Source organism: Phocoena sinus, chromosome 8 (genome assembly GCF_008692025.1).
Source record: "Phocoena sinus isolate mPhoSin1 chromosome 8, mPhoSin1.pri, whole genome shotgun sequence".
NCBI lineage: Eukaryota > Metazoa > Chordata > Mammalia > Artiodactyla > Phocoenidae > Phocoena > Phocoena sinus.
Window position 1 is genome coordinate 20340308 of NC_045770.1, and position 14546 is coordinate 20354853.

The 14546-nt window shown below is 38.3% G+C and overlaps 1 protein-coding gene across 9 annotated transcripts in view; it reads left to right on the forward strand.

Moving 5' to 3' along the window:
- ALG9 (ALG9 alpha-1,2-mannosyltransferase) overlaps positions 1-14546 on the forward strand; it is a 96939-nt gene that overhangs the window by 25405 nt on the left and 56988 nt on the right. For 7 of the 9 annotated variants that reach the window (XR_004351104.1, XM_032640244.1, XM_032640243.1 and 4 more), the window contains 5 exons: positions 1419-1541; positions 4246-4400; positions 6850-6979; positions 7969-8116; positions 9273-9402. Coding sequence is in view for 8 of the 9 variants with exons in the window: in XM_032640244.1 (XP_032496135.1) it covers positions 1419-1541; positions 4246-4400; positions 6850-6979; positions 7969-8116; positions 9273-9402 (686 nt within the window). In the remaining variant the exon portion in view is untranslated. Of the gene's footprint in view, positions 1-1418; positions 1542-4245; positions 4401-6849; positions 6980-7968; positions 8117-9272; positions 9403-12815; positions 13044-14546 lie in introns of those variants that run through there. The other 2 variants (XM_032640246.1, XM_032640247.1) reach the window with 2 other exon arrangements.

Below are 14546 nucleotides of genomic sequence, written 5' to 3' on the forward strand. Positions count from 1 at the left end.
TTTCTCTGCCTTCTGATTACCCTTTTAAGCAATGCTGATTGCAGTAAATTGCTGTGGTGCAACGCGGGTGTCACAACACACAGTGATTAAAACCCGCATGTGTCATTCACTGCCTGATTGAAGTAATCACATGGAGGGGAAGAGCAGATGAAAAACCTGCTAAATGTGCAGAGGGGGGCTTTTTCTCATCATTTGGGTTTAAGGATTTTGAGTTAAAGAATCAAAACTTGTGTGAGTAAGGCTTGTGTTTTCAGTCATTTTGTTTCATTCTGAATCCCCAAAACTTCCGAGCAGGGTCTGGGTCTCTGAACATGGTTTTCCTAAGGAAAACAAGTTGTTGCTTTTTACGGAACACAGGGGACCTGTATACACACTATCAAATAGTGGTTGAGTGTATCAAGGGGAAGGATGCTAGAATGTAACTAGGAGAAACAGGTAGGAAGGAAATGGGAAAGGCCCTAATAACTCAGCCCTGCAAGACTGCAACCTACCACGCTCACCCTCCCCCAACCCCTGTGCCCCTACTTCACGTGCCAATTCAAAGTCCAGGTTGTCACCTGGGCTTCTGACTGACCAGCTGTAGATTAGTTGTCCCTGCAACCCCCACCTCAGGTTCAATTAATTTGCCAGAGTGGCTCCCAGAACTCAGAGAAACATTTACTTGTGTTTACCAGTTTATTATAAAGGATACAAGCCAGGTGGAAGAGATGCGTAGGGCAGGGTGTTTGGGAAGATAACGTGGCACTGCCGTGCTCTCTGGGTGTGCCACAGCCCCGTGGGCTCCTCTGCCTGTTCACCAACCCAGAAGCTTTCTGAACACTGACTGTCCTTTTGGGTTTTTATGGAGGCCTCATTACATAAGTACCATTGCTTGAATCATTGGCCATTGTTGATGAAACCCTGTTGCCAGCCCCTCTCCCCTCCCCAGAGAAGGGGAGGACAGGACTGAAAGTTCCAACCCTCCAGTCACTCGATTGGTTCCCCTAGCAACTAGTCCTCATCCTTAGGTTACCTGGGGCTTTCCTGAAGCTCCCTCATTAACAGAGCAAAAGACACCTTTATTATTTTCACCACTTCGCAAATTACAAGGGTAATTTTAGGAGCTTTTTACTAGGAATGGGAGTGAAAACCAAATAAATACTTCTTATTATAAATCATAGTGTCACCACTAAGCTATTTATGTTATTTGGTGGTTCTGAAAAGTATTAGTTCCATTTGGGCTAGATATAGTGGTCATGATAGAAAATACAGCTGAATATTTGAAACCTGATTTCTAAGAGGGGGGCGGCTTGTGGACTCTCATACACATGAGGCACTGGATCATCAACATTACTTGAACAAAAAACAGTATGAGTCAAGCGTTGTAATAGGTATTGGAGGCATCCACTAATGATTTCCTATCTCGTTATCTCCCTCAGGTACAGAGCCCTGGTATTTCTATTTAATTAATGGATTTCTGAATTTCAATGTAGTCTTTGCTTTGGCTCTCCTGGTCTTACCACTGACTTCTCTTATGGAATACCTACTGCAGAGATTTCATGGTGAGTGGCATAACAGATGATAGACTTGGTGGGGTGTGGGAGGGAAGAGAAGTAACAATGGGTACCAAGAAGTGAAAAAGAACTTACTTTATTCTCCATTTTCTTCCTATGGAAATGGTTGGTTTATTGCATTTTCCATTTGTGTTCGTAGATTATTTAACTTATGTTGTTAACCTGTGTGAAAGTTTGGTTAATAATTGCAAGTGAGGAGTCTGTATGATTTACAGAACCACCTGGGGAGGCAGAAACATTTATAAAATCTTGGGAGATAAGCCTATCTATATGGGTCTTCTGTTTTTTAAAGAACTGTGTGTTGGCATGCAAGATTGCTTAAGATAATCAATGCTAGAGGCAAACATTCTCTGGGAAATTCAACCAAAAATTTGAAAACTAAACCATATAGAGGTTCCCCCAAATTTGATGCTTGTTCTGATTCTGTATTGCGCAGCCAGTGTTCTCTCAGGTTGTCATGGCTCTGGATATGTAGTGCCCATAGTTTCTTTTATGGAAGACAGATCTGAGCAGAAATGCATCTGAGCTTTGGAAGGAGATTTAACTTCAGAATTTTTAGTCTGATTTGGATGCGATATGATCCCTCAGTACCATTCCCCATTCTGCTTTTCTATTAATGGTTTATAAAGACTTCACTGTGTTCATAGAATATGAAAGCAGCCTTCAGAGTCACTTTTGTTTTGTTTTAGGACTTTCGTTGTAACATAACCGTGATGCCATTATCCTAACAAAATTAACAGTAATTTCTTAATATCATCTAATACCCAGGTAATATTTAGATTCCTACATTGTCTGAAAAATAGCTTTTTATAATTTTTATAGTTCTTTATAGTTTGTTTGTTTAAAGCAGGATCTAAACAAGAGTCATATAGTGAACTTGGTGTTATGTTTCATAAGCTTTTTTAGAGGTTCCCCCTCTCACCTTTTTCCTCCTGGAGATTTCTAAAGAAACCAGGTCATTCATCTTGCATAGTGTCCCACATTTGGATTCAGCTGTTTGTCCCCTTGAGGTATTAATGTATTCCTCCATTCCTTGTATTTCTTAAGGATCATTTTTTCTTTTTTTTTTTGAAAAGTAACTTTTTCCCTGACTCTAAAAATATTTATGCTTGTGGAAAATTTGGAAATGCTTGTGATGTAAGTATAAAAACAGTAAAACTAAAATAAAAATAGTATATTAAGCTGTTCTCCGAAGTATGAATCCAATTTTGGTTTAAAAGTGTGTAATGTATCCACATGTCCACCTAGCAACTAGTCCCCATCCTTAGGTTACCTAGGGGCTTTCCTTTATACTTTTTAAAATACTTTTTTAGTACTTTTCTTCTGTTTTTTTCTTTATATATTTTTGTATTTTATAATGGAAACAATACTTTTTCAAAAGAGGAAACATTAAGAAATAAAAATAATAAAAGAAAAAACGTAGAAAAATATAAAGAGGCAGGAAAGAAATTACCCATTATCTCATCATGTAGTACAACTGGTTATAATTTTGTACATTTTATAGAGGACATTTCAAAATTTTAGGCCATATTTTTAAAATGTATTCGTTAGCTTTTAAGATACAGAAGAGGAAGAGATTGTTTACTTATAGAAGACAGATTTTTTCTTATGATGAAGAAAATTCCAACCTAAAATACCTCCTGGAAAGGTATAAGTCCTAAATTATAACCTAAAATCTCATGATAAAATCTTAGAGTGAAAAGTTTAAAAGATAAGCTTGTTATTGCAGTTCAAGAATTTTTATTCCTAAAGAGTTTCAGCAAAAGCACGGATAACTACGGAGCACAGTTAAACATTGCTAAGTTGGGCTTTGATGACAACCCTGATCTTTTAATCTAAATTTGCTCAGTGTAGACATAATGGACACCAGGGGGCGCTATCTATCTACCCTTGGCCAGTGATTCCTGCGCACTGCTTGTTGTCACTAGTATAAGCACAGCAGGGGATGCCTTTGCTGTAGGTTGCAGGTTTATCACTCAGTGTTCATGTACCTAACCACAGGAACCTTCCAGTAGGTGCTTAGGTCTTAGTTTTCATTAAATTCCTTTAATTCTTTCACATGCTTTTAAGTACATCTTGGCTTTAATTTTGCGATGCAGAGTGGATGGGTACTGCAGAACAGGAGAGAAAACTTGATCAGTAAACTTCCTTTAAGAGTGTTTTTATATTTGCTTTGAGACAAACTCAGTCATTTATAGCTTGAGGAAAACCAGTGATGGGTTTCAGAATCCTACTTTTTTCCTTTTCTTTGATCTATAGCCATTTGGTGTATAAGTAAGATTAATGCAGTAAACAGAGCATAGGAATTAAAATCCAAGAAATGAATTTATGTTATGCTTTTGGTTGATCTCAGGAACTTTTAATCTTAGTGGCAGGGCTCATTAGAAAGAGAAATCTGTTTTTTCTTCATCCAGTGTAGAAATTATTAAGCTCTATTACCCATTCACCTGTTCTAGCTAAATCCAGTATTGTGCCTCCCTTTAAATGTTGGACCTCTTGGGAGGGCTAAGGAGTATATACCTCTTTCTACTTTACTCCTTTATTATATCAGAGAAAGTGTGAGTACAAGAATTGAAACATTTTATTGGATGCCCTAGGGTATACATCCCAGTTTGAGGTCAAGAGAACATTGAAACTAAACATGCTGTTTTGTTCTAACATGGTGAAAGGTGGATATTTTTCTGTCTTACAGTTCAGAATTTAGGCCACCCATATTGGCTTACCTTGGCTCCAATGTATATTTGGTTTATAATTTTCTTCATCCAGCCTCACAAAGAGGAGAGATTTCTTTTCCCTGTATATCCACTTGTATGTCTCTGTGGTGCTGTGGCCCTTTCTGCACTTCAGGTGAGTTTCAGGGAAATGTATATCTGCTTCATTCTGTTTCACTTTAAATCGTTCATAAAACTTATAGGCAAATTACAGAATGCTTCCACCTAAGATATTTTATCTGTACATTACACCTGATACAGATATTATAAAGCTTTATGTACTGATTGCTTAAATGTTGCATTGACTCTTATTTGCTGATTACATATTTGCAGTGTTAATTTGTGTGTTAATTTGTCTCTGTTGCCAATAAGAATCCAATTGTTATGAAAGGAATTTTTTTAAGTCACTGAATGGGCCTAGCACAGAACGGTTAATGGAGCGGTTATGCTAATGGAGCATAGCACAGCTCTCCATTAGCAGAGCTAATGGAATGTGTACTCTTCCACTACAAGACCTGAATGAAACTGGCTCAAGTGTTTGGGATTACATCAGGCAGTTAGCAATGTGGGACACTTTGTAATCCTGGCTTAAAACCTGTCCAGGTCAATTCCCTGTCAGAACTAATCTTGAATATCTCTGTAATTATGGCTTCAGAAGCGCCAGACTCTGTTTTTTTTTTTTTTTAACCTCTGCTACCATTTGCAGTTAGCAGAAGAATAATTAGGGTGATAGTTTTTTTCTAGTTTTTTTCTTAACAGATTTATGTTAAGATATAATTCACAAACCATAGAATTTACCCATTTAAAGTGTATGATACAGTCTTTTTTAGGCTATTCACAGATCTATGTAAGCCTCACTGCAGTCAATTTTAGAACATTTTTATCACCTCAAAAACCCTGTACCCTTTAGCTGTCATAGCCCCCCTCCCATATCTCCTGAGCCATAAGCAACAGCCAATCAATCTACTTTGTATCTCTGTAGATTTGCCTATTCTGGACATTTCATATAAATGAAATCACAAAATATGTGGTCTTTTGTGACTTCTTTCATTTAGTATAATGTTTTTATTTTTTAAAATAAATTTATTTTATTTATTTATTTTTGACTGTGTTGGGTCTTCGTTGCTGTGCGTGGGCTTTCTCTAGCTGTGGCGAGCGGGGGGCTACTCTCCATTGCGGTGCGTGGGCTTCTCATTGCGGTGGCTTCTCTTGTTGCAGAGGACCAGCTCTAGGTGCGCGGGCTTCAGTAGTTGTGGCACGTGGGCTCAGTAGTTGCGGCAGACAAGCTCTGGAGTGCAGGCTCAGTAGTTGTGCTGCACCGGCTTAGTTGCTCTGCGGCACGTGGGATCTTCCTGGACCAGGGCTCGAATCCGTGTCCCCTGCGTTGGCAGGTGGATTCTTAACCACTGTGCCACCGGGAAGTCCTAGCATAATGTTTTTAAAGCTCATCCATGTTAGGATGATAGTTTTAAAAAATAATTTTAATTATAAAAGTAACTGAACTTTATTGCAGATAATTTTTCTTTTACCACTTTCTAAATCAGTCCTACTACCCTAACAAAATCTCCTTCTAGCATTTTTGCCGATCATATAACAATCTATTATGATTGTAATCTAAGGTTCATGTAACTTTACATCCCTCTTAATATAATTATAACATTCTCTATATTGCCATATCTGTACCCATCATTTTAATAGCAATATAATATTCTAAGGTGATATAATATACAACATTATTATGTAATATATAATATACTGAATTGGTTATATATAATGATTAGATATAATTTATGTTAAAGTTTAGATTGCTCACTTATTTCAGTATTATAAATAATGCTAGGGTAAATATCTTTGTTTAGGTATTTGGATTGTTTGCTTAGGAGAGATTCCAGAAAATATGAAAGGGGTTCAAACATATTTATGGCACTTGTTATGTATTGCAAAATTGCTTTCCAAAAGTAGTTTCTAGTCTAGGAGGGAAAGAAGGGAGGACAGAAATCTCATGGGAAGGTGTTCAAAGGCTGCAGAACTCATGCAGGTGTGTATATATTGTTAATGATATTCATCTAGTTTGTGAAGTAGTTTAGCAGATAATTAACAGAATTTTCCTAATATTCTATGTGAGGAATTCTTTTTTCTTTTTGTTTGGTCATGAGACATTTTGTCAGTTGCTAAAAACTTAGATGAAAACTTGTTAGTAAGGAAAGTGAAGGTTAATAACTAGTTATATCAGAATAGATTGAGATACTTCATATATCAAAAAAACCTAGGAAAAGCATTTTTGTTTAAATATTAAAAAAAATAAATTATTAGGACTTTAAGCATTAGGGAAGTATCCAAATGATTTTCCTATGAAGCTAGTGAGATTTCATTCTTGGCAAGCCCTCTGGCTAGGCTGATCTACAGACAATTTAGCAGAATTTGCTTTAATGTGAGAATTTGGAGTGGGTATTTCACTGTTTGCTACTGCTCAGACCCTTGGTAGAACCTCTTTTTCTGCTTTCTTCCTCTCAGTCGTGTCTTGTGATTGTGTATATTTTGCAAGGTGTATCTTCTTTTTTCAATAAAGTTTTCTTTCCTTCTAGAAATGTTACCACTTCGTGTTTCAGCGATACCGCCTGGAGCACTATACTGTGACATCGAATTGGCTGGCGTTGGGAACACTCTTCCTGTTTGGGCTCTTATCTTTTTCTCGCTCTGTGGCACTGTTCAGAGGTAGATGTACTGAGAATATCTTAACCCGTACTCACAAGGCACTATTCCTTGGTTTTGCTTGACCCATGATTGTTGGGGTTTTTTTTGCGTTTTTTTTTTGTTTTTTTGCAGTACGCGGGCCTCTCACTGTTGTGGCCTCTCCCGTTGCGGAGCACAGGCTCCAGACGCGCAGGCTCAGCGGCCATGGCTCACGGGCCCAGCCGCTCCGTGGCATGTGGGATCTTCCTGGACTGGGGCACGAACCCGCATCCCCTGCATGGGCAGGCGGACTCTCAACCACTGCACCACCAGGGAAGCCCCCCATGATTGTTTAATACAATTCAGTTTAAGCTGCAGGGGGAGGACTTTTCTACAGGGAGAACCTATGGACTTCATATTAAGATTGGGGGCTTGGCCCCAATTGAGCCATGGCCGCTGAGCCTGCGCATCCGGAGCCTGTGCTCCGCAACGGGAGAGGCCATAACAGTGAGAGGCCCGCATACCGCAAAAACAAAAAAACAAAAAAATAATAAGATTGGGATGTGAATTCTGTACCTTAGGTTTGAGGAGAAGATTGAGAATTCCTTTTAGTGTGATTAACTATAAATGTCTTCTCTATTCCTACTAATGTTTTTTTTCCTTTTAAAGGATGAATTAAGGAAGCCTTAAACTTAGGATGCAAATTTGGGGCTCAAGTCCCATGATTATATTCTTTCTTATAATCGTTATTTGGATCCAGAATATTGAACTGTGCTCAAAGAACGTGAAATTAAAAAGGTGGAAGGGTATAGAGAAGGGCAAGAAAGCAAATTATTTCTGGCAAAAATAGGGCCTCTGCTTTAATCATCTTCCTAACTGTAGAGGTGTTTTACACCGTAGAGTGGGCTTCCTGCTGGGGTTGCGGTGTACCTTTCACATGGATCACAGTGGGACATGAACATGCATTATAATTAAATGTCAGAATCTCATCTTCCTCACCTTTGGCTTTCACAAACCTTTCTCCCTTCCAGGGTATCATGGGCCCCTTGATTTGTATCCAGAATTTCACCGAATTGCCACAGACCCAACCATCCACACTGTCCCAGAAGGCCGACCTGTTAATGTCTGTGTAGGAAAAGAGTGGTATCGATTTCCCAGCAGCTTCCTTCTGCCCGATAAGTAAGTTGCCCTTTAATTCTCAGAGTATTAAATCAAGGTGTAAAAATAGCAATCCTGTGGCAATATCTTCTTAATTTTTCCTTCATTTTAGATTTTTCACGAGTTTTTGAATGATTTTCCATCTCAGAGAGCTGTGGGAACTGTGCTGAGCACCCATGGCCTGTGTTTGGTAGAATGAGTGCTGTGTCCGGTAATGCACCCTGCACTGCCCTTAACCACAGAGGTCTGGGGACGTCTGAAGACATTTTGGGCTCAGGGCTTCTGCTAGTGGCTCTTCCTGAGGATCCATATTTAAATTTTTATAATGAACTGATATCCACTTTTAAAAGTGGTTTAGAGACTCTAGGTTTCTAGAGTGTTTTTAGAGAAGACATGTTTGTCGTCCGACAGCAGTGAACATTCTCTACCAATGTATGGACACTGGGAAAGCTGTGGCGAAGACCTCGGTACCACTTTCCTCAATGCTGTCTGTTGTTGGATGTGATAGCATAGGCTCTGAGTTCCCTTGTATTTGCCTCATTTGGACAGAGAAGAGTCCTATTTAGGGAAAAGGGAAGTCAGGTTAAGATGAGTCATGTTGCTCCATTTGGGGACTGGCTTCAGCAGCTTAGCTGGTGGTAGTATCTTTTGATTGATAAAGATCCTGTATCAGTCATTAATGATTAATTAAAACTTGTTTTTTACGCATTAACTTTAGCATTTGCCTTTTACATTTGAAATAGTTTCACAACTAAAGATACTTTTGAGGATTACTCGGGAACAAAGTACTTTTCCCACAGTGAGTTCTTACATTTCACTCTTTTCTCTACACACCTGATGAATTTGCTTTAGTTTTGATAAGTCCCTCTGATCACAGGTAATTGGCAATAACTTTGATGTTTCTCTTTTGATGGTATGATCACTATTGCAGATTTCACTGCTAAGAGTTGGTGAAATGGGTTGAGAGACCTCTAGTTGAAAATTTCTCAACGATTTTGGACTGAATTGTGACCTCTGTCTCTATTCTCTCTGGTTGAGGTTTTAGCAGAAACATTTTGTCTCCAAGTGAAATGTTTTTCACATGAAATTTTTTTTTTTTTGCTTGTGTATTTCAAGTACATTTGGCAATGTGAGCCCCCTGTGTTTTTCTTATTCTCCTTATTTGTGTTTCTGACAGTTGGCAGCTTCAGTTCATTCCATCAGAGTTCAGAGGCCAGTTACCAAAACCATTCGCAGAGGGACCACTGGCCACCCGGATTGTTCCTACTGACATGAATGACCAGAACCTAGAGGAGCCATCCAGATATGTAAGGGCATTATTCTCCTTTTACTACTTTGAAAAGAGTTCTACCCTTAAAATCTGTTGGCATACATAATAGAGCATTGATGAAATGGGACTTTCTTAGAAAGTGATTTCTTTAGGGTGAGGGATATAACGACTTTTGTTGAGAAAGGATGAACAGTATCATTTTTATTTTCAAATGACCTCCTTTATTTTCTATGTAAAATATATAATTCAACATATTTTCTAAACTGGGCTGGAAAATTTCCTATGTTTAATTCAAATCATCATCTTGAAACACATTCTGCAGCTCTTATCACTCCTTGGTCCATTAAAATGCTTCATGGGGAACTTTCAAGTTATAGGTGGACCTTTGACCTAACTATTAGTATACTCTGGTTTTAGCAAGTGGACGGTCAGTGAAGGCTGTTCTCACACTGAGTCCATGAAGCAATATCTGTCAGGGCCGTGCTCTTCTACCCACTCATCTTTACGCACTCGGAGATCCCATGTGGATTTTATTTCAGTTCCTTCGAAAGATGACACTTTTGTCATTTGATACCTGTAAAATCTTTGATTGTGGAAAAGGTGAGAGCAATAAAGATAATGTTCCTGGTTCCCAGAGACAGTAAAGGACTATTTTGTAGAATTATTAGAAAACACATTTTTTGGCAACCTATCTGTTAAGAAACATTTAACAATTTAAATGTCAAATACATTTCATTTAGATTTTCTTATGTCATATACTTAAAGTGAAATATCAGGACGTTCAGTTCTCTTCCAAAGCAAACCTGCAGCCACAGCTGGCTTTTTGTCTCCCAGACTGGGGCAGGTTATACTTCCACGGAGACCCTCAGGGTTTATGAGTGAGATTCTTACTGTGTGAGCTTTCGCTTATAAGCTATGAAAATGGGCATGATAAAATACAAACTTGGCTTGGCTCCCTGAGAAGGTGACACATGTATTCCACTAAGTGACTTATCCTGTAGCTTCCTTCTAACTTAAGCCTCTGATTCCTGTAACAGTGACAATACCCCTGGACAGTATGTTCTGTTGCTAGTCATTTTTATTTTAGCTGCAGATATTCTCCTGAGAGCAGGCTTTGATGTACAGGGGATCACCATGGGGACACTGGATAGTCAGAAGGGTAGGAGAACACACTGTGATAGGGGGAGGATATAATAAATTCAGAGTGTTGTTGTCACAGCTGTAATTTGGGAAGAGATAGTATAGGGTAGTAAAAAAAAAAAGAGCATGGACTTTGGAGTCAAGTAGGCCTGAATTCTAGTCCCAACTCTGTTGCCTACTTTGATGACATTGGGCAAATTAGTTAACATCTGTGTTTAATTAATTGCAGTTTTTGTCTGTGAAGTGGGAATAACCATACCTACTTTTGGAAGAAATAATAGGAGATTGGATATCATATCTCTGTCATATATAGCATAGTGTCTGGTACATAGTTTTTCCCACATATGTTCTTAATTTGATAATGGTGTATTTGATGGATTAATTTTATTGCTTCCCAACTTGATTTTTATTACAGTCTGTCCAGATTCAGTGTTGCTTTTTCAATCCCAGTGACTTTGCTTATCTTGGTGACAGTTCCTGGACTTCCCTTGTCTACCTTCTTATACTATCAAAACTCCTTCTCTCTGAAGCCTTTCCCAACTATTAAAGTCCACAGTGGGCAGTGTCCTTCTTTAAATGCCTTAAATATTTATCTGTATAACTCATTTAGCCATTTAATTTTGTTGTCTTATGCTATTTAAATATTTCTGATGTGTATGTCATATTTTTCACTATCAGATTGTGAGTGCTATGGAGAGAATGACTGCACCTTATTTCTTTTGTATTCACCATAGTGGCTAGGATAGTGCTGTGTATCTAGTAGTTAGCCTATATATGATTTCTGACTTGAGAGATGAATATTTATCATTGTTGAGATAGTGATATTGAGAGAAAGCTGGCTATAAAATCTTCAGTGGCTTACAGGCACATGGAAAGATGCTCAGCATCGCTAATTATTAGACAAATGCAAATCAAAACCACAGTGAGGTATCACCTCACACCAGTCAGAATGGCCATCATCAAAAAGTCTACAAATGGGACTTCCCTGGTGGTGCAGTAGTTAAGAATCTGCCTGCCAATGCAGGGGACACGGGTTCGAGCGCTGGCCCGGGAAGATCCCACATGCCGCGGAGCCACTAAGCCCGTGCACCACAACTACTGAGCCTGTGCTCTAGAGCCCGCAAGCCACAACTACTGAGCCTGCATGCCACAACTACTGAAGCCTGCATGCCTAGCGCCCCTGCTCTGCAACAAGAGAAGCTACTGCAGTGAGAAGCCTGAGCACCTCAAGGAAGAGTAGCCACCACATGCAGCAATGAAGACCTATGCAGTCCGAAAAAAAAGTCTACAAATAATAAATGCTGGAGAGAGTGTGGAGAAAAGGGAATCCTCCTACACTGTTAGTGGGAATGTAAATTGGTGCAGCCACTATGGAAAACAGTATAAAGCTTCCTTAAAAAATTAAAAATAGACTTACCATATGATCCAGCAATCCCATTCCTGGGTATATATCCGGAAAACACAGAAACTCTAATATGAAAAGATACATGCACCCCAGTGTTCATAGCTGCACTATTTACAAATAGCCAAGATATGGAAACAAGCCAGGTGCCCATCAACAGACAGTTGGCTTAAGGAAATGTGGTACACACACACACACACACACACACACACACACACACACACACACATCCAAATATTGCCATTTGCAGCAACATGGATGGACCTAGAGAATATTAATCTTAGTGAAGTAAATCAGACAAAGACAAATACTATATATCACTTATATATAGGACCTTAAAAATAATACAGATGAATACAAAAACAGAAATAGACTCACAGACATAGAAAACAAATGTATAGTTACCAAAGAGGAAAGTGGGGGTGGGGAGGGACAAATTAGGAGTATGGGATTAACAGATAGAAACTACTATATATAAATAAGCAACAAGGATTTACTGTGTAGCACAGGGAATTATATCCAATACCTGTAATAAACTACAATGGAATATAATCTACAAAGAAAAAATGGAATTACTATGCTGTACACCTGAAACTAATAAAATATTGTAAATCACCTATACTTCAATTAAAAAAAAACTACAGTGGCCTGTTGTACATTTCTTAAGGTTTGGTCACAGGTTGTCTCTGGTTAGATCATATTTCCATGTTCTCCACTACCAGATACTGTTAAATTTAAGTGACTCTATTAGCTTTACCCAAAAGGGGAAGATTTTCTAGAATACCTATAGGAGTCACCAAAATGCTGGCTGGTAAAATCAGGGACAAACAGGTCCTATATGTGTTCTGAGTGTGTAGTGTCTGTCACTGTGCTCATACACCTTTCTCTCTTTGGATTTTCCTGCATAGTGGGGGAAGTGCCCTTCAAATCCAGTCCACTCACCTTTGACACTTTGGAAAGAGACACTTGATGGCTTACTGTGAATTCCACACAAACTATGATCAGGGATTAATTTCTTTCAGTTAACTGTTTAAAAAGGTATTTGTTTTTCTTTGATGATAAAAGTAATAAACAGTTGTGTAAAATAATGAAAGCTATCAATAAAAAAAATCAGCTATAATCAAATTACCCCAATATTGAATCACTGTTACCATTTTGATGGTTTTTTCTTTCACTTTTTTCTCTTGCATTCATATATGTATACGTATGTAAATAAAAATCTCAATTATTTTGAAAAATAATGTAGTTCTTTAAGAAATGGTGCCAGGATCAAGACTAGTGACCAAATAATTTTGGTCTCACATTTGGCCAAAATGTGAGAGCACACGTTGTAGTACATTTATGTTTGTTGCTTCTGGTATCAGCCCTGGTTTTAAGTATGGGTTCATTCACAAAGGCAAAATAATTATGTTCTCTGTCTTTCCTGAGCATGCTGAATAGCAGCATTATTTTTATTTGCCCTTTGGTTCTGAGTGACAGGTTTTAGCCAACTCTTGGCTCCAATGCTAAATGGTGTGGTCTGTCTCCTATTCCTAGTCTGAGTGGAAACTAAGAAACATGCATGGCCTCCTGTATTTCCCTATGCTTTTTTACCTCTGAGTTTATCAAGAATTAGGAGTGAGTGTTTGTAAAGGCTCTTGGTTTCTACTGTATTGTTATAACTATACTGCAGCAATAATATTTTTTTTGCTGCATATTCTTTCATGATAGATACTGAGTAGCTATTGAACAGGTGGTATTATTCAATGGTACCTGCCAAGATTTTCTGCCAGAATCAAGGTCTGAATTTAGAAGGTACATTCAGTGTCTCCTCTTTACTTCTTGACAAATCCAAATTTTTGTTCACTGTTTCAAGGTGAATGATAACCTTCTGTTTCCAAATCTGGTGTCTGATGTGGGAGCTGCTTAGTCAGTGGATGAAGTTTGGGGTAAAAAACACGCGTTCAGGAGGGATCTTACAGATAAAGACTTTTCCCTGACTTTGACTTAATGCTTAAGCAGATTTTCAGGAAGCTTTTCCATCTGTTACCTTTGAAAAAATAAAACTGGTCATTGATTAATTTTTTTCCCAAATAGTAATATAGTCAGTTCTGCTATAACGTGATATACAATTGCCAAAGATAATTGTGTGGAAAACCACAAGGCTTGTGGGAAAAATGGAGTTAGGGACACAATACTCAAAAACTTTGTCAGTGACACATAAAAAAGATAGGAACCTAATAAAAACCGTGGCATAGTTTTATATATGTTAAATGGTGAAAAGTACATAAATGCTACAATAACATGGCAGTTTACCTTGAAGAAGACCTCAGGTTGCTTCTTGAAGTGGCATTGGGAGGGCTGCAGCTTGTGAAATAAGGGTTATTTGAAACATGACAGAAAGCTGTAATACCAAATATGGATGATATGAATGGGTGTGGCTCATAACAGGCAGTGAATGGAAGAAGCTGGGAGATAATTTGAGTGTGGGCTTGTATGCACTTTGTTTATTTCTGGGCTGATTGGTTCAACTGGGTGTAATTTTCTGGATTCATCTAGTTTTTCTTGTGGATTAAATGACACATAAGCAAACACAGAAATTGAATTGTGCTCACATTGTTCCCTAATATATCAATTGCGTTGGAACAAATTTGCATTTT